General features: G+C 47.2%; 2 protein-coding genes across 5 annotated transcripts in view; both read right to left on the bottom strand.

Annotated features, from left to right (window-relative positions):
* The window catches only part of LOC149333456 (cytochrome P450 2C23-like), a 34,618-nt gene extending 19,480 nt beyond the window's left edge, over window positions 1-15,138 (bottom strand). Inside the window, exons 1-4 of one of the 4 annotated variants that reach the window (XM_089556055.1) lie at window positions 15,023-15,138; window positions 13,355-13,609; window positions 4,399-4,616; window positions 1,977-2,101 (exon numbers count right to left, since the gene is read on the bottom strand). In XM_089556055.1, coding sequence (XP_089412181.1) covers window positions 1,977-2,101; window positions 4,399-4,616; window positions 13,355-13,384 — 373 coding nt within the window. In that variant the 5' untranslated portion in view covers window positions 13,385-13,609; window positions 15,023-15,138. Of the gene's footprint in view, window positions 1-1,976; window positions 2,102-4,398; window positions 4,617-5,363; window positions 5,470-13,354; window positions 13,776-15,022 lie in introns of those variants that run through there. The other 3 variants (XM_089556056.1, XM_089556054.1, XM_089556057.1) reach the window with 3 other exon arrangements.
* LOC149333448 (cytochrome P450 2U1-like) overlaps window positions 1-27,309 on the bottom strand; it is a 447,818-nt gene that overhangs the window by 66,576 nt on the left and 353,933 nt on the right. The window lies entirely within an intron of this gene.

Below are 27,309 nucleotides of genomic sequence, written 5' to 3'. Positions count from 1 at the left end.
GGCTGGTTACAAACGGACAATGTCGACCGCGACGACAATGGCAAGCTTAATGGCAATGGCGACGGCGACGCCGTGCAACGCAGAAGCGGGCGTCAAAGAGCTGCGCTCTGAAAACTTCAAAATAATGTGATGCTAGGCTAGGTGGTACTTTTGTATTTTGTAGCGAGAGCTACACTACGACAGCCGCTTCTCGAGGTCAGCGTGGCTGCGCGCTGATCCGTGGCAGCACAGGCAAGACGTCGCGCCGAACGGGCGATGGCGTTCCTTCGCATAACTGGCAAAGGAATACGCAGTACCTGTCTCACATATCTCTATGGACACCCGAACCATGCCATAGAGTAAGGGATAAACAGTGGGATGAAAGAAATGGTTCATGGTTGAGGGTTTAACGACCCAAAGCGACTCAGACTATGAGGGACGCCATTGAGAAAGGCTCCGGTAAATTCGACCAGCTGGGGTTCTTTAACGTGCACTCACATCGAACAGTACACGGGCCTTTAGATTTTAGCCTCCACAGAAATTATAGCCGGACGCCTCGTCAGGTGTGCTCATGCGCGGAGTGTCGTCTGAGATGCGGCGGGTGTGTGTGTGTGTGCGTGTGTGTGTGTGCGTGCGTGTGTGTGTGTGTGTGTGTGTGTGCGTGTGTGCGCGCGCGCGTGTGTGTGTGTGTGCGTGCGTGCGCGTGTGTGTGTGTGTGTGTGTGTGTGTGTGTGTGTGTGTGTGTGTGTGTGTGTGTGTGTGTGTGTGTGTGTGTGTGTGTGTGTGTGTGTGTGTGTGTGTGTGTGTGTGTGTGTGTGTGTGTGTGTGTGTGTGTGTGTGTGTGTGTGTGTGTGTCAACGATAGGGAGCGTGTGGTAGAAATGGACAGCCCAGACTCGTGTGCGGGCTTCCAATTTGTGCGGTTTTTGTTGTGTCTTCGGCGACTGCCGTCGCTTTTTGACTGTAGTGTTTCTTTTCGAGGGACAGCAGTTCTTATACCACAGTTTCCAGTAAGCTTCTCTCAATCTCGACGTAGGAACGAAGGCAAGAGGAGGTGGCGAGCCGAGGAGACCGAGGAAGAGCGCGCTAAGCGTCTCAGTAAGTGACGTAAGGACGACGCGGCTAGACAGGCCCGCTTAGCCGATAGTATTGCATCCACGACGACAAATGGCGATGAACCGAGTTTTGCGTCTGTGAAGGAAGCTAGACTCTCGCTACTCTACCAGGTTTAACCAGAGCTAAACCACAGCCAATTTTTTGGAAAAACCTTAAGCAACGCAAGGAAGATCGACGGGAACAGATGCGCAGCTAGATGGCTTGACCATTTTAATGGTGTTACCAGCGCAAGAAGTCTCATTCAAGAGAGAAAGGGCACCCACCAGCTCTACGCACCCATCTCATGTTGCTTTTCGAAGAGAGCGCACTTCTATACCATATATGGCTTCTAAAACGGAGAAAGCAACGGAGCAGTAAATAAGATACGACAAGAACTACGTCGACCTCTTTCATCAAACACCTTCAGTAATTAGCGCCCATCCCTAATGTCATCATCTGCCTCAGGAACAAACGCGGATGAAATAGAGCCTCCAATAACGATAAAAGGTGCAAAGACGAAACCAGCAGGTTCCCGATTGCAAGAGTGTAAAAGCGGGAAAATCTATCCTGGCCGTATAATTGAAAGGTACGGCTCACTGTTAAAGTGATAGAAGTGTCACCCTCGAAAACGATAAGCGAAGCAAACAAATTTTCGGCGCCCCTTTGGTAGCCCTTGATGACGCTTTTGAAGGCTCAAACAGCAAAAGTGTTGGTGTTATAAACGCCAAAGTCTATGTAAAATTGTGAAATGCTCCACTGGAGCACAGTAAACGTACGCTGTTATAACGTTGGACATGACCACACGCTTAAAAATTTGGCGAGGACCACTAATAACCGCCTGTATTGTATACACACCAAGTGGTATAATTTAAAGTCTGTTGTTTATTAACCACATTTACTCACCTTTGTATTTGTGACCACCCAAGTTCATGACATTAGGGCGGCCCAGTAATTCGTTACCCTTGCAAAATTTCTTCATGCTTTCCATATCGTTCAGCAGGACTATATCCATAAAGTTCAGTTTTATTCTGCAAGAAAAAAAGCGGAATTTAAAATCAGCGATATCTCACGCGCAGTATATTTTTCTTATTATTTGGCCGATTTGTAGGTTTCCTTCCCATCGAGAACATGGTACGCATAATTCTCTTCGATCGAGGACGCCGCTTGTCACTACTGTCACAGCCGAGTCCACTTTTTTTTTCTCAGCCAAACTGTAAATTATTATCATATGATGGCGTACTTACGCATTACTGCAGCATTAACATTCACAATGCGTTTTACAATACTGATTGTGACAGAAAATTCGAAATTGCTTTTAAATAAGGATTTCCATATTGAAAGGAAACTCTGTCACTAACAAAATTAAATCGAGGCGGCTATGAAATTTTCCTTGTATAGGCAGGAATTCAGTAAACATTCACTAGCTTTTTATTAGCACTCTGGTAGATAGTGCCAGTAGGTTGTTCCGCCACAGGATTTTCCCCACGTTTCCTGGCCTAGTACCGCGCAATATGCTTCTCATATTCTTATTCCTATACAAGCCACGGCGTCCTTCCAGTCTCTTGTACAACCCGCGAGAACATCGCGTCTGTACAGCAATAAAGGCCGGAATACATGGAGCGTTTTTACCGCGGCGATTCGTCGATTTTCGCCCGACGGCGCAGATTTGACGCCCGGCGTCGAGAAGAACGCCCGCCGCCGCCGATCAGGACCGGCTAGATTTTGACGCGCGGCGTCCGGTGAGACCGGAAGCGGCGGCTGAAGCGAGCCAATAGCAGCGCAGAAAGCCCGCTCTTCCGGTCCTCTGCCTGCCGCCGCCAACATGGCCGCCATGGCCGTCGAGCTACGCCGTGTTTTTGGCACGGAAATGTTATTGTTGTGAAAATAAACGCTTCGTTAGACTTGAAATGTCGCTTTTTTTAGAGAACACAGCCGAATCTTGTATCGGAATGCCTGCGCTCCCTCGCTGAAGCGAATGTGTCGAAGAAAACCGCAGCCGCTGGTGTCCGCGGCTGAGCGGGCGTCGAAAGGTACGCGACGGCATGCATTCGAGCACGCAAATCTTTAGAGATACTTAAGCGCGCGTGCTAAATTTTGTACAGTGGTGTCGAAGTGAAACTTTCCTGATTTTAACAGAATGGTCAGCGTCGCTGTTCTCACAGACCTCCTTGCACAGTTGGTATTTGCCACTTGTTGATCACATTTGCTTTCGCGTCGAGGGATGCGCGGCGGCGCGCCGCCGCTTCAACGCTTTAAGGCCGACCCACATGGAGCGAACAGACGCTGCGAATTTCATGCGGCGCGGCGGGACGCCGACGCGCGTTCGCCGTGCTGCACCACATACGGCGAAAAACAGGCGACCGCCGCCACCCAGCAGCCGTCTTGATACTGTAAACAAACCGACTCTCCTCGTAAGCCTAGAAGTGGGAGAACTCTCACTCTAAATAAAAAAATAAACCAAATTTATCGCTTGTACGTTCTCTTATAGGCAAGCTGAGACGAAGCGAAAGACCGGTGCTCTATTTACGGCCAGTAAACGCACTGAAAAAGGCAGCAACAACGAGAATTCAGTCCGAAGCGAGAGGTCCGGCTTCGAAGGACGCCGCCATGTTTGTCGCCGCCCGGCGGAAATCGGGCGGGGCTAGATGCTGGAGCAGAGCGCCCTCATTGGTCCGCGCTGAACTCGCATTCGCCGCTTCCGGTGAGCGGCTGACCGCCGGGCGAACGTATCTAGCACTCCTTGGTCGGCGGCGAACGGCCGCCGGCGGCCAAGCGGCCGCCGCTGGGCGGCCGTTCGCAGGTTTTTCGCGAGAAAATCGCTCCATGTGGGTCGGGCTTTATGTATCTCCAGCCGGGCGTCGCGCCGCCGCGACGTTTTCTGCCGCGCGAATGTCGTCGAAAGAAACGTCGCATGTATACCGGCCTTAAGGCTGCTCTTGAAACGGCGTTGTCTTGCTTGACTTGCTGCGCTTTTTATATCAAGCATGGTTCCCTTCATAAGCGGCACTTTTTTTTCCCTCTCACTGCCTGCGTTGACCTGTCCTAATCTTTAGTAATTCAGCCTGAAGGAGCGAAAAATAGTCGGACAGTCTCTTTGGTGATCTAGAGCAGAATTTGGACCAGCCAGTCTCAGCGGCAAAAGCATAGTGTAGGGTAATGACGAGACGTGTAGACGGAGATCGGTAGGCGCGCGCGCGCGTCCTGAAGGTATGTGGCCTCGACAGAACGACCCTTTTTTTTTCGCGTAGTATAGAAGATGTTGAAAATTTGGGAAGATCGCTCGTTATGGCTGAAACTGCATTCGGTGTAAAATGGGTGACGTTACCTGTAGACGGGACCATACTCCTTGGCCCACTCGAGAGCCTTTTTGCAGTAAAAATCCGGTTCGTTGAATTCCACATGGCCCAGAAGAGACCGCGCAGGTGGCATGGGTGGAAGTCTTGCACCCGGTGGAAGCCTTTTGCGGCGCAGCCAGTGCCGTGCCGCAGCCCATAACGTCACACAGAGGAGTGACGTTACCAGGAATACCGGCCACTGCATTGTCTGGGTAAAAAAAATTTAAACTTTTTTCTTGACAAAAACCGTTCATTGGACACCTTCTGATGCGGGTCTCGTAAAATCGCGTAGCTCAAGGCACCACCAAGCACTCATAAAAGGGTAAAAGCTGAATCCAGCGTATATTGTTTCATATTTAGACTACTACATGAACACAGCATAAATTGTCACTTGGCGACTGACCAGGCATGCGCCTGATGAGTTACGGCAGTGCCTCCAGCGTCCAGTTCGCCATATTCACCTCCCGTCAGGCGCATTTACAGCAGAGGCTTGGAGGAATTTCCGGTACAAAATGATAAAACCACATGAGATGGGGAAGTGGGGCTCTTTAAAATAGGGGCCCACAAGATTTTCGTTTACCGAACATGCCCTGAAGGACAGGAAGTTAGGAAAACGGTTCGTTGTGGGTGCGGATGGTTAGATGTCTCTTCATTATCTCCACCTATGTGTTGTCTCGGGGAGTCAGAAAAATTGACGCACATTGAGAAAGCCAACACGGAACAAACGAAGGCTCACTCGCCAGCGAGCGTTCACTATCAACGAAGGTCCTTCGATTACTGGCGGAAAGCGCTTACATTTGCATGTGCTAAATAATGACTACGCTCGGAATTGACAGCGCCCGACCGGAGCGGGAGCTACTTGCTCATACTCTTCCTATGCAGCCCAATATTGACGCGCGTCTGGAGCGAGGGTTTCAGTGGTTCGGAATTTACGATAGTTCGTTTCTGCGCTTACCGCCTTGTGACTATATTGCGACCAGACACCACGCTCCTATTGCCTGGGATCATGCGCCACTCTTCGAGACGGTAACTTCAGCGTTATCATGTCAGCAGGCTGTCGCAGAGCCTGGTGAAAAAGGAGGGCTTTAAACCCACACCTCGTAAGTAAACGCTTTCCGGTCCTGCGGAAAGAAAACGGGCCGTAAAGGGAAGTGGGCAGTTCCCAGTGCTGCGGATTTATGGCGACCTCTGTAGGCAGCGAAAAGAACACGTGCTCGCTCCGTAGGCGACCCTCATCATCGAGGGCGCCACTTTGTTGTATCCAAAACGGGACATACACGAATGCAGCTAGTGTTCTCTGAATGTCTCGTTACAGCCGTGGTAACTGTTGGTGAGCTTTTTTTTTGTTTCCCCCTTGTATAAGTGCATTTTTAAAAAGAAACAAAGCGCACAGGTTTGTTACCACAGCGTAACGCGAGATTCAAAAACAGCTGCTGACGTATTTTTCTTACGTGTTCTAATGAGTTCAAGAGTTTGGAACCAACATGCACAGTGGTACAACTGTAGAGCACTCTGTCTAGTTTTATACACAAACTCGTTCTTCGACTACAGGTTCGATTAGCACCACTCTCAAGCCCGGCGATCATGCGCGCTGCCCAACCATCATTGTGCTCCTCCTTGGGGCAGCGCTTCTCGCATCAGCCGCCACAGACGCAGTTTGCCACAGTACTCCGCTCATGTCGTCCATTCTTTCCTCTTTTCATGGTTGGTAACCACTCTCCGGATTCTTCCCCTGGTTTTCACTGTGCGGTTCCGCATTCCTCCACCTTCGCCATACTACCCGTTTTACCGTAGCCACCCTGTGGACTGTTTCCCTATCAACCACACACCGACTGCGCTTACCTTTTCTCTTGGCGTACCTTTCTCCTTCGAGGGTAATCGTCCTTAGGGTCGTAACCGTGGTAATAATCTCCGGTTACACATTGCCCCGCGCTCGCCATACCCTCCTTCCTAGGCAACCACCTCATACTCCCACTGTAACCAACCGAGAAGTGGTCCCATTGGCAGCCTTGCTCCGCTCGCACATTCCTAGGCTCTCACCATATTCTGCACCTTCCAATATAACCACCCTCCAGATGGCTCCCCGTGGTTACGCCCAGTGCTACGAGGCCAAACCCAAGGAACGGGCCTTTAACAGCCGTCACTGTAATACATCTCTCCACCTTTTAGAATCGATGTGTGAAATGTAAGTGCTCTTTACATTCTCTCTTCTGTGTAAAGTTTGCTGTCTTGTTAGCCTTTGACACGGACCAATACTCTGCTTTGCGACTGGAGAAAAATAGTCAAAAAAGAACCGCCCCCTTCCCTTCCTAGCCAGTTATTAGTTGTGTTCAGTCTTAACTTGACTGCCGCGTTAAATCAAGGGCATTGGGCATTGCTTGTGAGACCAGAACTACTTCCTCCAGACACTTCAAGCCTACCTCGATACGCGTTTTTGTGTATTCTTGACAAGTGAAGAGAGAGAGAGAGAGAGAGCCGAGTTTAATGGTACTTATATCTACGTATCTTGAATAATGGAAAATTAGTTGCCAAGGCTAGGAGCCATGGCAGGTGAAGGAGACCACGAAGGCCGCCCTGCAACCTGAGTGATTATTTCTACTGCCCAGCCTCTCATGTTTGAAAATTGCGCACGCCGAGAACAAGAAATGGAGAGGAAACGACGCAGGCGAGGTTACTCTGCTTATACAAAACAAGCAGCTGTGGCCATGAAGCTGGTGCGCGGCTGCCCGAGTTCAAAGGAGCAGTCGAACGAGAATAGACTGGAAGATCCAGGCATCCAAGCGCCGAAGTGACCATGTCATGCGGACACTAAAAGACCTAATCATCCAACAATTCTTAATTGCAGAAAATGTTCAGTTTCCATACTGGCTGCGCCAAATTACTCATTCCACCGCATAATGCGTGTACTCTCTGTGTGTCAAAATGTTCCCTAAAAAAATTCAGGGGGCACTTTGACTGTCTAAAGTGCGTAGAGGCGAAAGCGTTTTACGCGCCAATTTGACTGCCTCTGTGGCACTGATGACGAAACCACTGGATGACGTCGCACATAATTGATGACTAATTACGAAGTAATGATACATTACCAATTCATAGTTAATTACTGATTAATTGCTAAATTTTTAATAACTGATAATTAATGACGCTTAAGCTTCGCCTTTATAGTGGAACGGGACAGCGTGTTGGAGCACTGCCAGGGAGTCCACGGAACGCCACCACCCGTTCGGCGCGATGCCTTGCCCTTTGAACCCAACGCTTTTTGAGGAAAGGAAATGGCGCAGTAATTCTCTGTCATCTCGGTGGACACCCAACCCGCACCGTACAGGAAGGGGGGGAAGTGGGAGTGAAACAGAAAGAGAAAGAGGGGCCGTATTGTAGAAGGTGAAAATTGTATTTGATGAAAGGAAATTACGCAGTAACCATCTGGCATATCTCGGTGGACACCCGTCATCCGTTTGTAGAGGAAGGGAGGAAGTGGGAGTGAAAGAAGAAAGAGGAACAGATGCCGTAATGAAGAAAATGAAAATTGTATTCGAGGAAAGGAAATTACGAAGTAACTGTCTCGCCTATCTTGTTGGACACCCGTAATCGTCGATGAGTCACCCCAGGGGCTGGATGTAACGCTGACAGACGGACGGGAGTATGAACCATTAAGGGCTTTCGGTTTAATAAATGAGCTCTCTGATGAGTGCACACGCAATAAACGCATTCCGATCAACATCATGTCCAAAATTGCTAGCCCGCCTGTCGCAGGTACATTCATCCGTGAGTAGACTAGGAACTGGCCTATTTAGTTTCAAAAGCTTGGCATATACCGGCCCTGCCAATAGCCCTCTCCCTCTGTAATTTCTGTGTTTTGTAGAGACCGATTAAGATGGTTTCGTTAGTTACAACACTCGCTTGCTTTAAGCCTAGTTGTAGATGTAATGATATTTTTTAAAGGTTGTTTAGTGACGTAGAACTGACAATGATTAACGTAAAAAGGGAAACTCATTACACATATTCTCAGTGCCCAGGCAGGAAAGAATCACGCAAGAGAGGAGGGAGGAAGTGCAGGGTTCTGGCGTGGCTTCTTCTACCACTGTCACGCGGGCACCCTCAGAGTCCATTCAGTCATCGGTTATGGGAAGCTTCGATGGCCATCCAGATGCGCCGCTGCCGCACGGCGAATTTCGTGATCACTCAGTAGTGAGCATGCGATAAAAGAGATGGCGCTAGGCGTCGCAACGTTGAATAAACATACGGGGTGCAGGACAATAAACTGATGGGAATATCGGCCTAACTGCTTCCTTTATTGAAAATTTGCTGAGTTCGATGTCCATTGACTCGATGGGCATTGAAACAGGCCGTGGGACAGAAGTATTACAATAACAGGGAGGCGTTATGTGCTTAGTCTGCAAGGCGAAATAATTTACTAACCAAGAAATCATATTCTAGCGCGAATGGGTGAACCGCAGGTGGACTTGGAAGCCCAAAGTTCCAGAGTCAAATTGAAAGATATCGCATCATACCAGAACCCTCCTGTCATTCTGGACTTGCAAGTTCGTAGTGAATTTAGGCGCAGTGGCCATAGGATGATCAGCTCTCGAATTAGCCTACTTGTTAAGCGGACAACAGGAGAAACTAGTAAGGAAAAAACTCATAAGCGAGTTACTACTGGGAGAGGACATTGAGTAATTCAGGATCTCGGTGAAGGATAGATTAAGACTTAACCGCGGTCCACAACCTTACGTATCCAACCGAGGAGTGATAATCCCACAAATATGAAAATATGAAAGTCACGCGTCTAGTAGCTACTATTATTTATTTATTTATTTATTTAAAATACCTTACAGGCCCCATAGGGGCATTGTGTAAGGGGGGTTACAGAGTAAGCAGCAAAACATGAAACAGGAACAACTGTAGTAATGAAAGGCCACAAAGGTACACTTAAGGAAATAACATGAGTAAAACTTAACGTAAGGCATTAATACTAGAAAGTAAAAAAAAAGAAAGAAAAACGCAAAAAACACAAAAAATGACCATATCAGGGAGTACAATTCGTGAAGTGATATTCAGGGAAAAAGACGCAAAAAAGCAATAATATATACAAGGCATACAAGTGAACACACGACGCAGCATAAAATAGCAATTCACAAGAGCGAGGTAGCAATGAAAAAAGAAAATCACAAGAAGTTCAAAGCAGATTGCCAAGTGTAAGAGACAAGATAAAGTGATTTGTAAGTGCTATCGTGAAAAATGCTCGTGTAGGAGATGACGAAATTTTTCTTGATCTCACTCGGAAGCAATGTGATCAGGAAGATTGTTTCACAAGCGAATGGCGGTAGGGAGTGCGGAAAAGTTAAAAGCATGTGTCGTACCGTACATGCGCGCAAAACTTAAGTGGTTATTTAATCGACGAGACGTGTTCGAGGCGGTCTGGGTATGAAGTGTGGATTGTGTGGCATTATAAACATATTTGTGAAACAAGGATAACAGAGCGATATAACGGCGAAGAACTAAAGGCTGTATGGAATGATCGAGTTTCATTTGCGTTACGCTGGAGTGATGGCTATAATTACGTGAAATGAAACGGGCAGCTCGGTTCTGGACTGATTCAAGCATGTCGGTTAAGTATGTAGGATGTGGGGACCAAATGGATGATGCATATTCGAGCTGTGGACGAACAAATGTCTGATAGGCCAATTTTCGGATGTTGGAAGGTGAATTACCCAGATTACGACGTAGGTAACCTAATGTCCTTGAAGCTTTTGCGCAAACGGCTGCAATATGGTCTGTCCAGGAGAGGTTTTCGGTTAGTTGAACACCCAAATATTTATACGATACTGTATGTAACAATTCTTTATTATTGACGTTGTATAAAAAATGTGAGTTATCACGCTTACGACTAAAAGAAATTACCTGACATTTTGACACATTTAAAGCCATTAACCAGGTGTTACACCAACTATGAATTAGGCTAAGGTCATTTTGAAGGGCCAGGTGGTCGTCAGTACTGTTAATTGATCTGTAAATAATGCAGTCATCAGCGAAAATACGCAAGCGAGAAGAAACATTAAGTGGCAAATCATTTATGTAAATTAGGAAGAGTAAAGGGCCCAAAACGCTGCCCTGAGGCACACCAGAAGTAACGTAAGTAGGAGACGAAGCAATATTATTAACTACTGTGAACTGTTGACGATTCGAAAGAAAATTTCGAAGCCATGTTAGGGTGAAGGAGTCAAATCGAAGTGCAGTTAATTTAGCAATAAGGCGACAATGAGCTACACGATCAAAGGCTTTGGAAAAGTCAAGGAAAATGCAATCGGTCTGCTGGTTATTGTTCATGTTAAGGTGCAGGTCAGTCGTGAATTCGAGTAACTGTGTCTCACATGATAATCCTTTCCTGAAACCATGTTGATGGCGAAAAAAGAATTTATTGGACTCTAGGTGATTATAAATATGAGAAGCAATTATATGTTCCAGCATCTTGCAGCAAATGCAGGTGAATGAAATTGGGCGGTAATTTTCCGGGGAGTGTTTATTCCCAGTTTTAAATATGCGTATAATTTTTGCCATTTTCCAGTCATTAGGCAGCTGTCCCGATGACAAAGACTGCTTGAATATATGGTACAGAATGTTACTGGATATAGAAATGGTATTTTTTAATATCTTGGAACTAATATTGTCAATACCAGATGAAGTAGAAATCTTCAAATTATTAATAAGACATGCAATTCCCTCCACCGAGATTTCAATACTTTCCATGAATGGCCAGTCATAGTCAGCAACATCATGTACATTGGTATGATCCTCGCGGCTGAAAATCGATGAAAAAAACGTATTAAACGCAGAGGGGCACTCATTGTCAGGGAGGGGAGTATTTGTATCGCTATGCAAGGCTATCTTGTTAGAGTCACGGTCAGGTGATATAACTCGCCAAAACTTTTTCGGATTCGAATTTAAGAGAGAAGGTAAATCTGTGGAGAAATATTTATTTTTGGCTGCAGCTAAGGCAGAACAGTACGTTTTTAAGCAAAGGCTGTACCTTTCCCACGAAGGAGCATTATTGACGCGTTTAGCGGTATTGTACCGACGTTTCTTTTTATTCCTGAGCTTACGTAGGGCATTAGTAAACCAAGGATTTGTTTTGTCATTTGCTATCGAGATCAACGGGATATATTTGTTACTTAGAGCAGACATTTTATTCTTGAAACATACCCAGTTATCTTCCACCGAGCGATTATAAAAAGAAGGAAGTAGCGTGCGGTTGAAAAATACTTCAAGTTCATTGTTTATTTTAGAGTAGTTTGCTTTGTTATAATCACGTATTATTTTCTTTGAGATCCCTGAAAAGGGTAGTGGAACACTAATTGTAACCTGAAGTAGATCGTGATCACTAAAGCCGTTTAGGTGAACTACGGATTCAACGGTTTCGGGGGTGTTGGTGAGTATAAGGTCTAGAATGTTAGTACCACGGGTTGGTTTGTTAACGACCTGGAACAGGTTAAGATCTAAAGTTAAGTTAAGAAAATCCACAGATGTTCGACAAGATGATGATAGATTACGCCAATTTATGAGCGGAAAGTTAAAATCACCGTAAACTGAATGCGCAGGACAGAGCTGGAGGGCCGTGGATATGCTATTGCGTAGTTCTGTAACGAAAGAAGTGCTGTAGTCAGGTGGACGGTAACAGGCACCGACCAGTAGTTTGGTCGAATTTATTATTACTTCAACCCACACAATCTCAAGAGATGAGTTCGAGTCGATAATAAGTGAAGATAATGATTCTTTAACACCAAGAAGAACGCCCCCGCCTCTCTTGCTAGTTCGATCTTTGCGGTAAATATTATAAGAATGGTTATCAGGAAGAATTCCGTCGTCTGTAATGTCAGGATTTAGCCATGTTTCGGTAAGAACAAGAATATTAGATTCGTTATCGTCAAGCAGAGAGCAAACTAATTCGCGCTTGAGCATGATGCTTCGTATGTTTGCGTAAGATAGTGTCAACAAAGACCCATTGATTGGTAGCTTTGACTGTGGAAGAGCCCGTGAGCAAGTGCTTATGTCTAGCTATCTTTGCGACATGACAACGGTATCAGTGTTTTTGTCGTACGTGTAAGTCTGATTACTTATAAGCAGCCGATCAACTGACAGTTTAAAAGGAATTTTTTGAGGTTTGGCGAAGTCAAGCAGCTTCCTTCTAGCTTGTCGCGTAGCTGGGGAGAAATCTTCACCGATTGAATATTTTGAGCCTTTTAATTTGTGTGCAGATGACAAGATGCGTTGCTTGTCTTTAAAGAAAGTTAGTTTAGCTATTATAGGTCTGTTCTTTCCTTCTTGGTATTTCCCAAGCCTATGTACGCGTTCGAATTGCGAACTTGTTGTTGCAGTTTGCACTTTCTCAGAGCAGAATTTTATGACTTCCTTTTCAGGGGTAGCCCTGTCCTCTCCAGGGTCATCTTCTATCCCGAAAAACAGCAAATTACTTCGTCTGAGCCTGTTTTCTGCGTCTTCACATCTTGAAGTTATTGTTTGCAGCTGATCTGTGACATCACGTAAAGTTCTCCTTCCTTTTCCGTTCACGCTCGAATTTGCAGCGCTTTCTGAGGAAGTGGCCAACTCAAGCGCCCCAACTTTGGCTTTTATAATGATGAGTTCATTGTCAGTGGCAGCTTGTTTGTCCTTTGCGCTTTTTAATTCTGCCAAGAGCGCCTCCTGTGCGGCCTCTAGTTTCTGTATCGACTCAAGAGCCGAGGCAAACGCATCTGCCTCAGCTTTTGACATGGGACCTGGGTTCGTCTCAACGTCGCCAGAAAGCAAGAGGAGCAACTCAAGCATTGCAGAGTAGAGGGAACACAGGAGTAAATTAGAACGCTTGAAGAGATCAATCCACTCAAGAGGGCACGACACCGCGATCAAACAGCAGTTGTTACTCTTAATGCATGAAGGACACCCTACGTAACTAACCTGCAATAGCAGTAGCTGAGTACGCTGCATACTCGATGCGGTGCCGTGCCCGAAGTGGACGCTTGCTGGCTGGCTTTTAAGTCCTCTTTCGGTGGTGTCCGTTGTAGTCCCCAATCGCCGTTGCCAGATGTGCGCTAAAGTCTGGTCTGGATTCGGCGCCGTGATTACCAAGGCAAGCCGAGGTGGTGTCGCGTCATCGGTGCGCAGCCTGCACGTGCCGGGAAGTGCTGAGCAAACGGCCCAAGTGACGGTCACCTGCAATAGCAGTAGCTGAGTACGCTGCATACTCGATGCGGTGCCGTGCCCGAAGTGGACGCTTGCTGGCTGGCTTTTAAGTCCTCTTTCGGTGGTGTCCGTTGTAGTCCCCAATCGCCGTTGCCAGATGTGCGCTAAAGTCTGGTCTGGATTCGGCGCCGTGATTACCAAGGCAAGCCTTGGGCTTCTTAAGGGCTTCTGCCTCCTCTCGCAGTCGCCATGAGCAAATCAACGCATTTTCTAGGGAGGTATAATTTACGAGCCAAGAATACATTTTCTACGGTCAATTGGTGTCTTGTTAACAGCCGGCAAAATATGAAAGCCTCTTCTCATCGATAGAGTAGAGCTGGCAGAACTGCCAGAAATGATCGATAGGTGGAAGTCAACTAACATAAGTATAATATGTAGAAAGTAGAGCATGATGTAAAGAACAGAGGTAGCCTAAAAGCGATCAAGAAATGACTATACTTAGGCAAAGATAACATGTACGCCCTTAGAGATAAGGAAGGCTATGTCGTTACCAATATGGCTTCGATAGTTAAGATAGACGAGGAATGCACCTCAGATTTAATCATTAGCTCAAACATCCAGTACGCTAATCACAAAGATATTTATCAGAAGAAATTATACATTCGACGGTAACCAAACAAGAACAAAAGAAAGCCCTATAAACAATAGAGAAGCGAAAAAGAGTAGCGTGGATCAATGAAGGAGGGTACTGCTCCGCCTGTCTAATTCATTGATCGTGTCTTGCAGTTTATCTCCTGAGTGACAGAGCAAGGCCGTCTCATCAGCGCCTCGTAGATTACTAAGGTATTCTCTATTAACTCTTATCGCCTATTCTTCCGAATCCAGTGTTCTGAATACTACCTCCTGTAAAGAGGTGGCGAATGGCGCTGGCGAAATTGCGTCTGCCTGCCCGCCACCCTTTCTTAGTGGAAATATATTTCTGATTTTATAAGAAACTATTGTAGGTATTGTACAACTATTGTATTGGTATTGTAGAATGGACATATATGCTATTAATTGGACCGATACGGCAATCATACCCTAATCCATGCATTCAAGACATTGCATAGATTGCAAACCACATATGATACAAAATTTGATACCCACGATCACTCTTATCATTTTGTGCCGCACATCACTAGTGACGTAACGGACATGCTTTACTCATGCACATTTGCATATACCAGAGCCTAGAACGTAAGATGCAGGATTACGCTTCCCAATCGTGAGTAAAACACTTACTATAATCCGTTATTTTAAATTGGAAGAAAGAAGGTCCTGGAAATCGTGATGAACCAGCAGGCCGACCGGGGATTGCTGCAGTAGGAAAAATCTTTCCTGCCGTCTTGGAAAGAATGAGGCCTTTTATCGACTATAATAAAGAACAACGGAGATCGGCCTTACCTTCAACCCCAGTCGGAGATGCGCTGCTTTGAACCACCTCCGCGACCAAGCCCTTGATACGATGAAAACGTTTAGCAAACCAAACGTTTTTTTTTTAATCCTGGGAGTCAGCCGAGAAAAAGCAGGTCACACACTAGAATAGGTGTCACTGCTCGGGAAACAGCTTGTGTACCCTTACATGAATTCCGAGCTGCCACAAACGGCTGACATTTCATTGCCATCTGCCATTTCACAGCGCTAGTACTCGGGACATATGATTGAGGGTGACGCTACAGAGCAGAACAGTAATTGTGGCTCTCACAAAAACCTTTAGGCAATCTTTGGGGGGTCGTTTGAAAGGGTTAGCATTTTCTGTTGCTAATTTTCCACCAAACATTTCTCGACAAAATCACTCTTGAACGGGAAACAGTTTATGAACGCGATATTTTTATGTAATGCAAGATTTCACTATAACAATGAATAAATCCCCAGATGACCCGACGGCAGTCTTGAATTTTTGTTTGCTATTAACGTTCTTATGTCGTCAGCAATGTTCCCCAGAGGTTTTCTATGCCAGTCTTAAATGTTCGATGCGAACGAGGGAAACACTTCAAAAGATAATGATTTTGCTACTTATCATAGCAATGTACCATAACCTTTAATATTTTCATAACAGTATCTTACAATTTCTCGAGTTTCAAAACTTTTGCCCCAGAATGGTGGCAGGGTTGCAGCTGTGGCCCGTATATACCGAATTGTTCATTCTCTACTTTACATTCATTGATGGCTGGGATTCCTCCCATCTCTCCTGGCGCAATGGCGCGGCGGTCACGTGATGCATCACTGCCCCGGCACGTCGCTGTTTCAAACAGAGCCGCTGGTGAGGTTTGTGACACACAGGGTGCTTTTTCTGATTACCCTAGTTAGCTGGTTACCGAACAGATCGTAATCTGCCCAACGAATTGTGACCCAAGTCCCCGCAGTGGAAGGTGCCATTTGAAGTATGATTGATCCCAAGAAGTTCCGCAGGAAGAGCAACCTAGGCCTCAAGTTTGTTATATCTGAGGTGTCTACCTGTGACGGTGGTTTCCTTTTTCGCTTGTAGAGACTCTTCTAATGCCTGTTCATTCAAATACTGACTCAAAAAAACCTGGATAGTAACGCAGACATAAAAGCACCACTGCTCGTTGAAGTGCGGCAATTACGTTTATTAGCCGCAAAAAATTCGGCCGCGAATGTTTGCCACAAAGTGGAAATAATGCCGTGTCATCTGAATGCAACCGGCCGCAGATCAGAATTTTAACCCAATAGTAATCTATGATACCTGTGGCTACAAAATCTTCAAGGATTACAGACCTCGCTTATTACTCGTTGCTTAGAAAATGTTTACAAAGGGCCCTAATCAGAAACTTCAAGCACCGTTCCATTTTCAGGAACGAAAGTAAAAGGCTCCTTACCCAAGAGTGTTTAAAATACACTGTATTCCTTCCATAACGAGGTCATAGAATAATATGCGAGCAACAACGTTTTTATATACAGTGTGTGTTAGCTACGTACTGCCTGTTTTTTTTTTTAATGACAACGCGCTCTATGACCATTTCACCAGCGTAATGTTTTTGGCTGTTCACCTCGACAGGCCCGCATTCTTTCAAATTTGGCTGGTTTGATAGTTAAGAATTTCTATGTAGCGTACTTTTGTACCATAAATTTTAGAGTCAGGTTTTCGAAAGAAAATAAAGGCCAACGTTAATTACTTTCGACAAAGCGCTTTGACAGGGCGGCTGGACGGGTTAGAATTGACGCCGCTGAGTTGTCCGCACCGCAGCGCCGAGATGCCAACCTGAAGCGAATCATCAAAAGCCTAGAAGGATAATATCTGGCCCTGAACAATTAGGCTACTTCGTTGACAAAGACGGAACCCTGTGTCGGCGGACGCGTCCGGAGAAAGAAGGGAGACTAGAGCCAACCACTTGGAAGGAGGGTGAGGAATAAGAGGAAAGGCAGGGAGGTTAATCGGAACCATTTGGGAGAAGGTCGTCGTACCTTGTCTGTGGGCAGAAACGGTTCACCGAATGTTTCACGGCGCGCTCTGCGCCAGCTATTTTTGTGTATTGAAGACATGCAACTGGGTGCACAGTTCTACTTCTGAAGTGGCATGCGAGAGGACGTTAGGGAATACTGCGCAAAGTGCCATTCCTCGAGAGAAAAGCACCTAAGGGTCGCAGGCCAGCGCCAATTCAGAAGATCCATGAGGTTTCGGCTAATTTCGAGCAAACGGGTATGAACATAGTCGGGCCATTGCCCCCGACCACTTCTGGTGACGGGTACATACTAATATTTGGAGACCACCTATCGGAATACGCGGAAGTGGCAGCAATCTCGGATCAAAAAGCAGACAGTTGATTGCGTCTTTGCAAGGCAACTGTTAACAGACCAAGGAACCAACTTCGTGTTGCAGCTGACGAAAAGAGTATGCGAGTAGCTTAAGAAAAATATGAAGCAGACAACACCATGCCATCCTGCTTGCAACGGCACGGTGCACCGACTAAACCAAATCATGACCGGGTTCCTGTCGCATTTTGTCTGGCGTGCCCAGCGTGGCTGGGACTTCTGGTTGCCCTATACTATGTTTGCATATAATTCCTCGACAGCGCATGAAAGCACGCAACACGTCATACTTTCTCCTCTTCGGCAGAGACACAGACAAGCCCAGTGTAGTCCTAGAGGGACCCGTCCCGTATCATATACCCTCACTGGACGATTACAAGGTGGAGCTGGAATCGCGGTTGCAGGTTCCAAGGGACATCGCAAGGGAGACCTTTATGAAAGCGGTGAAGAGAAGCACACGGTCGCGGTGCCTGAAACGCGCCGTTCCATGTGGCGGACAGCGTGTGCATCGAGAACTGCCAAACATTCGCTGTTCAACTCACGTAGTGCTGCAAGCACGTCCTAGAGGGCACGGGGTTCATACCTTCTCATCCTGCAAGGCCAGTTGACCCTTCCCCAGCACCTTACCTACTGCGATGCAGTCATGAAACCGCAGCCCTTCCGACCTTGTATTTTTTTTCTCATTGCCATAAAGAAGGACATAGGCAAAATACCTGCCCTAATCCTGCAGCTGTGACCGACATGCATGAGCCAACAGTTCTTTGTGTCCTATACAAATCGCCAGACCATTAACTTCGCTCCCCCGCTTGTTCAAAGAAGAAGCGATCAAAGAAGTTGCACAAGCCATCGGTGAAAACGGATATTCCTACAAGTAATCGCATTGCTTCTCTCGCATGTCACGACAGCGGCTTCCCTGAACTTCTGTTACCTCAGCCCCGTGCTCACCACACGTCCTCTCAGCAGCGTTTATACCCACAAGCGGGTCACCTTCGTGGCTATAATGGTACACCAACCGGACCAGTGAATCCATCTCATGTGCATCTCGCAGATGAAGACACAGCTTTAGACAATACCATCGCAGAGGATCGCCGCTGACTACACGAACTCATTCAGCGCCGGGAACGGCGTTGGTCTCACTCCACACGAAGAATTCTAATAACTCGGGTGCAGTCTTCACAGGAATCAGCTCCAATAAGCACTGGGTCACAGTCAGGTGGCGTTAACCATGGCTACCCCGATTTCGGATAAAATAGCTGCGATAAAGCAGACGACCTCCCTCACTGTATAAGCTCTTCGGCCTTGCCATGGTTAGTGCATCATCTATGGTGGTGCAACTGAACTGTCCAGGCTTCGCTAATAAAGCCCCTGAAGTGAACATCCGCGTTCGAGGCGGAAAGCTGAAGGCATGGGCGTTTCTATTGCAAGAGCATAATTCATTTGAACTCCTTTCAGAATTCGGCGCATACTATTCACCTTCTATCACTCGCCGTGATTGTATCGTCTCCTCCCTCAGGCGAGGTAAATCTGCAATTTATATTCACAGTACTGGTCCCCATACGCCACTTGACATTTCACGGTGGCGCAACAAATGTCAAGAGGTCGTCGTCGTCCTTGTTAAACCTCACGCTACCCCCTTATTCAGCTATCTTTTTATGGTCATCCTGACTCCGCATCTCCAAATCTTAGATGAGTACGTCTTCCCCGTTCTACCAACACGGGTATCCCTATTTTAGCTGGTGGAGACTTCAACGCCTCAAAACTATCAGTACAGCCGCGCACGATGGTATACCTAATTCCTTATTCCGGAACCTAGAAGGGACCTCTTTGCAAACCCTACTTGATACTTTAAACGAAATGTGGAATCCTGGCGTCATGCCGGGTGAGTGGAAGCATTCTATTGTGGTGTGGTTCCATAATGCAAGGGGGGGGGGGGGGGGAATTACTGTTTTGTATAGTCCCTTTCATCCGCATCTCAACTCTCGCGCGAAATACAATGCGGATACGTGCACCTCCCTGGCATTGGAGCATCAAGCCACTTACAGTCATATTGTGTCACTTCCACTTGTTGCTATATTCAATACACTTCATCTTTACACCGACTATCTGGCCATCCTTAAACAGCTTTAAGCTGTTCAACGCACATTCCAGATTACACAATCAATTCATCTCCTCTGCGCTAAGTACCGATATCCTGTGAACATACACTGAATTCACCTTGACACATCAGGCGACACGCCACCTTCCCTTGCCGAGACAGGATGTGAGAGAGATGGGGCGGAGGTGTTCCAGTGCGATAGGTTTGCCGGGTTTGGGGATGAAAGAGACGCATGCATGGGTCCACGAGGAGGGAAGAGTGCCAGTCGGCCAATGTGTTCACCCTGGCCCGCCTGCAGGCTTATCTGGATGACCACGACATGTTTCCGGACTCCATGTTCGGCTTTCGTCTCTAGTTGTCCACCCAGGATGTCATGCGCCAACCTTCCAAGGGTGTCCTACATCCCTCCCACCACAAACGCACTCGAGCTATCCTGGCGCTGGACCTTACCAAAGCATTCGACAATGTACATCACACTGCCATTCTAGACGCTCTCTCCTCCCTCCATGTCGGACCCCGTGTCCATACTCACACCACCGCTTTCCTCGCCCACCGCAAAGCCGAAATCTCACACGCCCCACTTTCTTCTCATTCTTTCTCCGTTGGCAACAGGGGCACACCCCAAGGTTCCCCGCTTCTTTTCAACATAACCCTCTTCCCGCTCACACGTGCTCTGCCTACTATTCCCGCTCTATCTCATGCTTTCTACGCCGATGATATCGCCTTCTGGGTGACCACCGGCAACCTTGGCGATATGGACGCACACTCTCCAGGAGGGCGTGGACTCGGTGCTTGCTCACGCTCGCGCTATCGGGTTGAGCTGCTCCCCGTCCAAATCGGAGCTTTTGCTTCTTCTGCCATGGGGATGGCCTCTATGTTGCCTTCTCCTACCTAGACGGCGCACCCATTCCTCTTGTCTTTATCCTGCGCATCTATGGACTATCTCTTCCGTCTAATGGCAAACACACCACCCTCATCACTCGACTGACAAACACTGTACACCTTACCATCCGCCTCATACGCCGCACTGCCAACCGCCACCACGGCATTCGCGAACACGACCGCCGCCGCTTGGTCCAGGCCTTTGTTCTAAGCCGTTTCATCTATTCTATTCTTTATCTCTACCTCCCTCGCAATGAGGAGGACAAAGTCAACAGCCTCATTCGCCAGGCGTATAATTCGGCCCTATCTCTTCCCACATCTACCTCGATGGCTCGACTGTTGTCCGTGGGTGTCCACATCTCCCTTACGGAGCTGACGGAGGCCCATCGTACGGCACAGCTACTCCACCTCTCCCGCACCCGCCCGGGTCGCGCACTTCTCTCTACCCTTAAGTTCTCCCCTCTTATCCCCCTTCCCATCTCACTGCCCATCCCTCCCCAAGTTTTCTCCCTCCTAACCGTTCATCCCCTCCCTAAGAATATGCATCCTGAACACCACCCCTCCCGCAGAGCAGCGCGAGCCTCCGCGCTCAGGCGTGAGTACGGTCGGAAACCTGCCATTGCTTATGTGGATGCCGCCCCGTATAGCCGCTACCCAGCCCGCGCCCTTGCAGTCACTCACAACTCTCTCCAACCCACTGTTACTGCCTCAGTCTACACTTCGACCTCTCTAGACGCCGAGGAGGCAGCTATTGCCCTTGCCATCACGCAGACCTCCGCGGAATACTTTTCAGTGACTCCAAGCCTGCGGACTACAACTACGCGGTTGGGCGGATGGCAGCCCCGGCCAGCGGCATCTTACATTCACACACCGTCCCCTCTCGCCCCATCCAAATCATCTGGGTGCCCGCTCATCCTGGCCACGAGGCGGCTAATTATATCGCTCGTGATTCAACCGACCGAGCAAGCCCGCCCCCATAGGGAATGGATACGCGCGACGCGTTCCTCACGCACCACGATACCACTTTACATCACTGCCTCTCCAGTCTCACTTTGCCCCCTCCGCACAAATCCCTTTCCCAGCACCACCAACGCTTGTGGCGCCACCTTCAGTCCCTCACCTTTCTCACCACCTCACGTCTTGCCCCGTCCACCACGAAGCGTACTCGCTGGCTGCCGCTTATGTGACAGCTCAACAGCCGACCACGCTCATATCCTATTCTCCTGCACAGCATACTTCACCCCTGCCTCTTGGCACCTAAACAGTCCGCAGCAGTAGGAGGCTGCTTTGTCCAGCACCGAGCTGAATCTCCAACTTCGGCTGGTGACCTTGGCAGAAGACGTCGCGACTAGGCACGGCCTGGACGCCACAACTGGCAGCCTGAATGCCGCCCGCAATGCTGCTTCATAACTTTACGTTTTTTAGGCCTTAATAAATAAAGTTCCATTGAGGAGCATAAACTAAGTATCATAAGAGGTCCTCGCTAAGGTGCAGCCTATTATGCATAGTATCCAACCATCTGGGACCTCAGAGACAGCGTAGGCGGTCGTCAGTGCCAATCAAGCATTTCGGTTATGCCCTCCTGTGAAAGAATGCATTCATTAGCTGCCGCGACCTTCCATCTCGAAAAACTGTCAGGACTGTTCCACGGCACTCTGCCTGTACACAGGTGTGACCTCGTTTTCTGTTCCGAACCCAGTTAGGAACGCGCTGATATTCAGGCACGGGCAAGCAGCGCTGTTATGGACACATCGATTTCCCCGAGTTCGAAGAAAATAAAAAAAACGCTGCCGTCAGCCTCACATTTTGTGCAGTAATCATGAAGTGATTTCGTTTACCCCTACAACTGTGCCGACTTCTGCCTGCGTGACATGCTTCGTTATTTGTTGTGCGCACGACCCGTGATTCCTGTTCCTTCCTCTTAGTTTGTGCACAGTGCACGGTGCACAGTGTTTTGATGCCTCTCACTCTGATCCCATTCGGCATGTGACACTCTGCAGTGCTCTTCTTAGTGTTTAATGTGGACGCCTTCTCAGTCATTTTAACGAATCTGTAACCAACATTAAAACCTGTCGCGGTGGCAGATCACTTGTAACAGCAATGACAGTCAAGCCATTTACAAGGCAGCAAACAAAGTCTTTTCCCTTGGTTAATATTCCTTCACGTTTGACAAACATTGGGCGTTCGGTCATCGCTAAGCGGTGGCGGAGAAAGCTGTGTCATAAATAAATGAAAAGAAAGATCTCTGTACAAAAGGAAAATACCAAAAATATACTACGACTACATACGCTCACACTTCAAAACCTCCACTTTAACTCTTCTTTCTAGCCCGCGCGCTTCCATACGATTGCTCTGCAAAGCTCTCTCACTGAAGGATAGTGTTGCCCACGGTAATCATCATTCAATCTGCAGGTTCGTAGCTGGGATAAAAGCACGCTTGTGCCATCCCTGGCAACCCCGTGCCATATTTGTCGCCTTCTAAGGGCGAGCTTACAATTACGGCGCCTGTATTGGCATCGGCTAAAACGCCCTCGGAATCCCAGTCGCAGAATAACATGCATGTAGGACATTCTACAATCGAAAATGACACTATAGGAAGAAAACAATTCGTTATCTCAGTGTTTTTTTCTAAACTGACAGAATTCGGAGACTATTGCTGCGCCTTCAGCGCGCATTTTCTCTAGAAGTATTGTCTAAGGAATGCGCTCGTTCTACTTAAAAAACTTAAGTCCAGTCTTTTTTTTCGGGTAAAGGGCAGCTTTTTGCGACTTACTACTAGTATTGGCGGCAGATGTTAGAAACGCACGCTAATAATGAGAACTAGTGAAGTCATGAAGTAAATCTCATTAACTTTTAACCATTGTCAATAGAAGCCTGACTGTCGTCAGAGATTTGTAATCTCCACATTTTTCCCCGCTTCCCTGCTCGAGCATGTCTGCGGCAGAATAAGTCATGAGGAAGGTGCGACCTGCACGTGACGCGATTTCATGGTCGTCGCTCAACACTCTAGGAAGGCGCATGGTGTTTAAGCATCGGGAGAAATGTTCCAATCGGTTGAGCAACGGCCGCGAGGGAAATCGAGTTTTCGACATTTGCAAACCTAGTACGCCTAATACTAACGGCCAGCTAGAAATCTCTAATTACAATCACGTGCCTATCAGAAATAATTAAAAAGACATTTATTATAGCTTAGGTAATCATTTTACTAGTCAGTGATTCGCCAGCTTTCTAACATCCTCCAAGACTGCCAATACTACACCGCAAAAAGCTTATATTTGCCTAAAACCCCGTTTCTGATACTTGTTGCTGTCCTTCCCTAGAACCGCTTCTAAAGTACACAACCTAGATTCCGCTCCAGGTTATTTTTTGAGAGTTTTACTCCACTCTCTGCTAATCCGTACAAATGCCAAAATCTTGTGAATGGTACAGTTTTTTAATCCCGATGCAATGAGTCCTTTCAAATGCTGGTCATTGAATATTGCTTCGTTATGTAATTAATGTTTCTTGTTTTCATTTTTGCTCTGTTGCCATGACTAAGCTCGTTTGTGGAAGATTGCATCTTAGAGCTATAATTTTGTAATTATTTTATTGCTTTAAAAACATTGTGCTTTTATTTAAGGAGCATTGCCAAAGAAGGTGAAAATTTTATCATCCTTGCAGATCTTAGTCCTATTTATTTCTTATTTATTCATATAGAAGCCAATTGATTCAAATAATGATTCACAAAATGATTCAAGGGATCTAGAAGTTTAATATTTCTTTTTTGATCTCAAAATCTAGCAGATTTTCAACGTTTGTAGCCAGCACCTTCATGTGCCACAGTCCATGACTAAACTGTACTGGCAGTGCGACAAGTGCAAGGCAACAACTTGGCCTGGTCGCTGAACACGTCGGCATTTAAATCACAGGAGAATGAAGTTTACCTTCCCCAGTCACTATTTCAAAGACGTTATGAATAGTTCCTAAGAACTCTCTGCAATGTTTGGTTTATTGGGATTTAACGTCCCAAAGCAACCCAGGCTATGAGGGACGCCGTAGTGAAGGGCTCCGGAAATTTCGACCACCTGGGGTTCTTTAACGTGCACTCTCATCGCACAGCACACGGGCCTTTAGAATTTCGCCTTCATCGAAATTCAGCCGCCGCAGCCGGGATCGAACCCGCGTCTTTCGGGGCAGCAACCGAGCGCCGTAACCACTGAGCCACCGCGGCGGGTCCTCTCTGCAATGTATTGTAGAAACTAACTCAGACACCACAGCCATACGAGACGTCAGGAAAGAGGCGGTGCACGACGCTTCTTGCAGCGCTGACCGCTCGTAGTCACCGCTTTTTTCAACTCCTTGTATATAGGGAGAGTGCGGACCGTCGCATTTCTCAAATAAAGTGACTCCTTCTGCTCATCACGTAGCCCCGTTACAAAGATCGACGAATGCCTCTTCCTGTGATTTTCTCTTATCATCATCATCAGCATATGCGTTCGTTTACTCCATCACAAGTTCATTTGTCGCTGATAACCAATTAGCACTACATTTCCCCAGCCGCACACACGCTATAAAACCATTTTCACTTCTTTTCTGCCCACATGACCCTTTGTTGTCCACTGCTGTGGGTTTATTACCTTTGAATCTGTGCTCTTTTGTGAACAGACCATTGGTTGCCTGTTTCTCAAAATGCGTTATTACCTTCTCCTGATTTCAGCAGTGATTTTCTCATGTACCAAGAACCAAATGCAATCGTCTCTGTTTACTACTACTACTGTGTATTATTGTGTGGTTTACTACTGTACAGCACAGCCTCCACATGGACTGTACAGGGAATGAAAACACAAACAGGTTTATTGAAACTTTGAAGAAACTTATTTACATATTGTACAAAAAAGCAAACAGTCAAAAATAAAAAGTTCGTAGCGTCGAGCGACTGGATAAGCCCTGTCGCCAGAGCCTAGAGCGTTGGTTCTCGCTTTGGACGCTTGTTAAATACCCTAAGGCTCCGCCTCTTCAACAGGTGGTGGCCAATTCAACACGAGGCACAGATCGGAAGAGTTGCACAGCCCAGCAAGCGGAGGCACTTGTTGGAGAGTCCACGTGTGAGAACTGGCGAGGAGGAAACGCAAGTCCGCAGCTTTTTCGCACTGTGGTTCCAAATTACCGCAAGCGGCACGTGTCTATCGAACACAGCTGAGAGGTGCTGGCACCGCGGGCCGCAACTGCGGCTGGTTCTCTCCGATTCGAGCCGGCTCCTGTCAGACACGGTTAATTTGTACTTCTTCTCAATGACTTAAATTTGAACGAGCCCTAACAGGGGTATAGTCTGCTTTGTTCTTTGTAAGCAGAAGAATAAAAATACTTTACCTGGCTCCGACCCGAAAGATCAGCTTGCGCTGGTTGAGCGGGCCGAGGAGGCAGCAAGAATCAATGGGATCCTGTACCTAGGAACACCACCTGCTGCTCAAGACCCCAACCCCTAAACCTCGTCCCATTTTGCGGAATAAAGTTTTATACTGCTACTACTTGAGAGGCGAATCCGGACAGCCATACGAGACGTCAGGAAAGAGGCGGTGCACGACGCTTCTTGCAGCGCTGACCGCTCGTAGTCACCGCTGCTTTCAACCCCTTGTATATAGGGAGAGTGCGGACCGTCGCATTTCTCAAATAAAGTGACACCTTCTGCTCATCACGTAGCCCCGTTACAAAGATTGACGAATGCTTCTTACGGATCGCCGCCAAATTAGCAGACGCAGCCGCATCGTTACCGGCCCAAGGTTTACCTGCCACTTCGTAATTTACTGCGGAATGCGCGCATTGGCCTCAGTCTTGCAGCAACAGCGGAGGCGTTGTGACCTGTGTGCCGAGAGACATCGCATAGAGATCGAAATGACACTCCATGTATTGGTAGTCCGATAAACGAGTGAAAAAAAAAAGCCGAACAAGAAATATCACTAGGCCAGTCCACCACTGTACGTATGTTCCACTCATACAGAAAACAACAAGAGCACTGGATCACTGCTCGTCTCGTTGTCTTTGCCTTCCATGTCTTCTACTACTCGAGCTGCACAGGGGACATAGTGTGTGATATATTTCTTTGGCGTCGCCGTAATTTTTCTTACTCATTTAAACTGTCTCATTGAAACATAATGCCACACGTCGGCCATTATTGCACAAGGGTCAGAATGGCCTTTTTAGAGAAAGAAGAAGGAGTCATGCCACACTGGCCACACTAGTCGGCCTGTGGAGCAGCTTTTCTCATTTTACCTACAGTGACAGGAGGAACTGCAGTTATTCATGCAACACAAGATTAAAGGGCCCCTGAGAACAAAATGTTAGTCGGTGTTTATCAGTCATATTGCAGCGCTTAAATAACAATGACGTTACATTCACTAAAAACAGTTTCCATAATGAAGAAAGTATTTTAACAAAGGATTATAGCGGCCCCACCATCAGCATTCATCGCAAACCGCGGTGCGTCAAGACCTTTTTTGAGCGAAGTACCATGAGTCTAGGCTGCACGGCTGTTCACTTCGGTTACACTGATCACTGAGTCTTTCTTGGTCTTGGTGTCACGAGTTCGTACTGAGGCCCGGGAAAATTACTAAATCTTATCACGTCCTTTTTCAGTGCCTGGTTGTCTTTCCTAAAGAAATTAGGAATACAATATAAAGGAATCCGTACACACAAGTCACCAATTAAATCCAAACACGGGCATGGACACTTAAAAGTCAATTCTCTGCCCAAAAACATGCATCCAGACTAGGATAAGGGCCGAAGAAAATCTAGGGCGCAAAAGCTTCACGAAAGATTTTGAGTTCATAAGGACACGGCGCATGGGGACGTGGCAGACCATGCCGACAGAGACGCCTTTTCCTTGGCAGCTGTCGATCACCGACGTTCTCCCCTTGCATTGGCGACGATCGATAAAACAAAATTCCAGGAGGAGGTCGAAGAACCT

This window comes from Amblyomma mixtum, chromosome 8 (assembly GCF_055824585.1).
Source record: "Amblyomma mixtum isolate Tamu chromosome 8, ASM5582458v1, whole genome shotgun sequence".
Lineage (NCBI taxonomy): Eukaryota > Metazoa > Arthropoda > Arachnida > Ixodida > Ixodidae > Amblyomma > Amblyomma mixtum.
The sequence above is the reverse complement of the archived record's forward strand: the minus strand, read 5'-3'. Positions and strand labels throughout refer to the sequence as shown.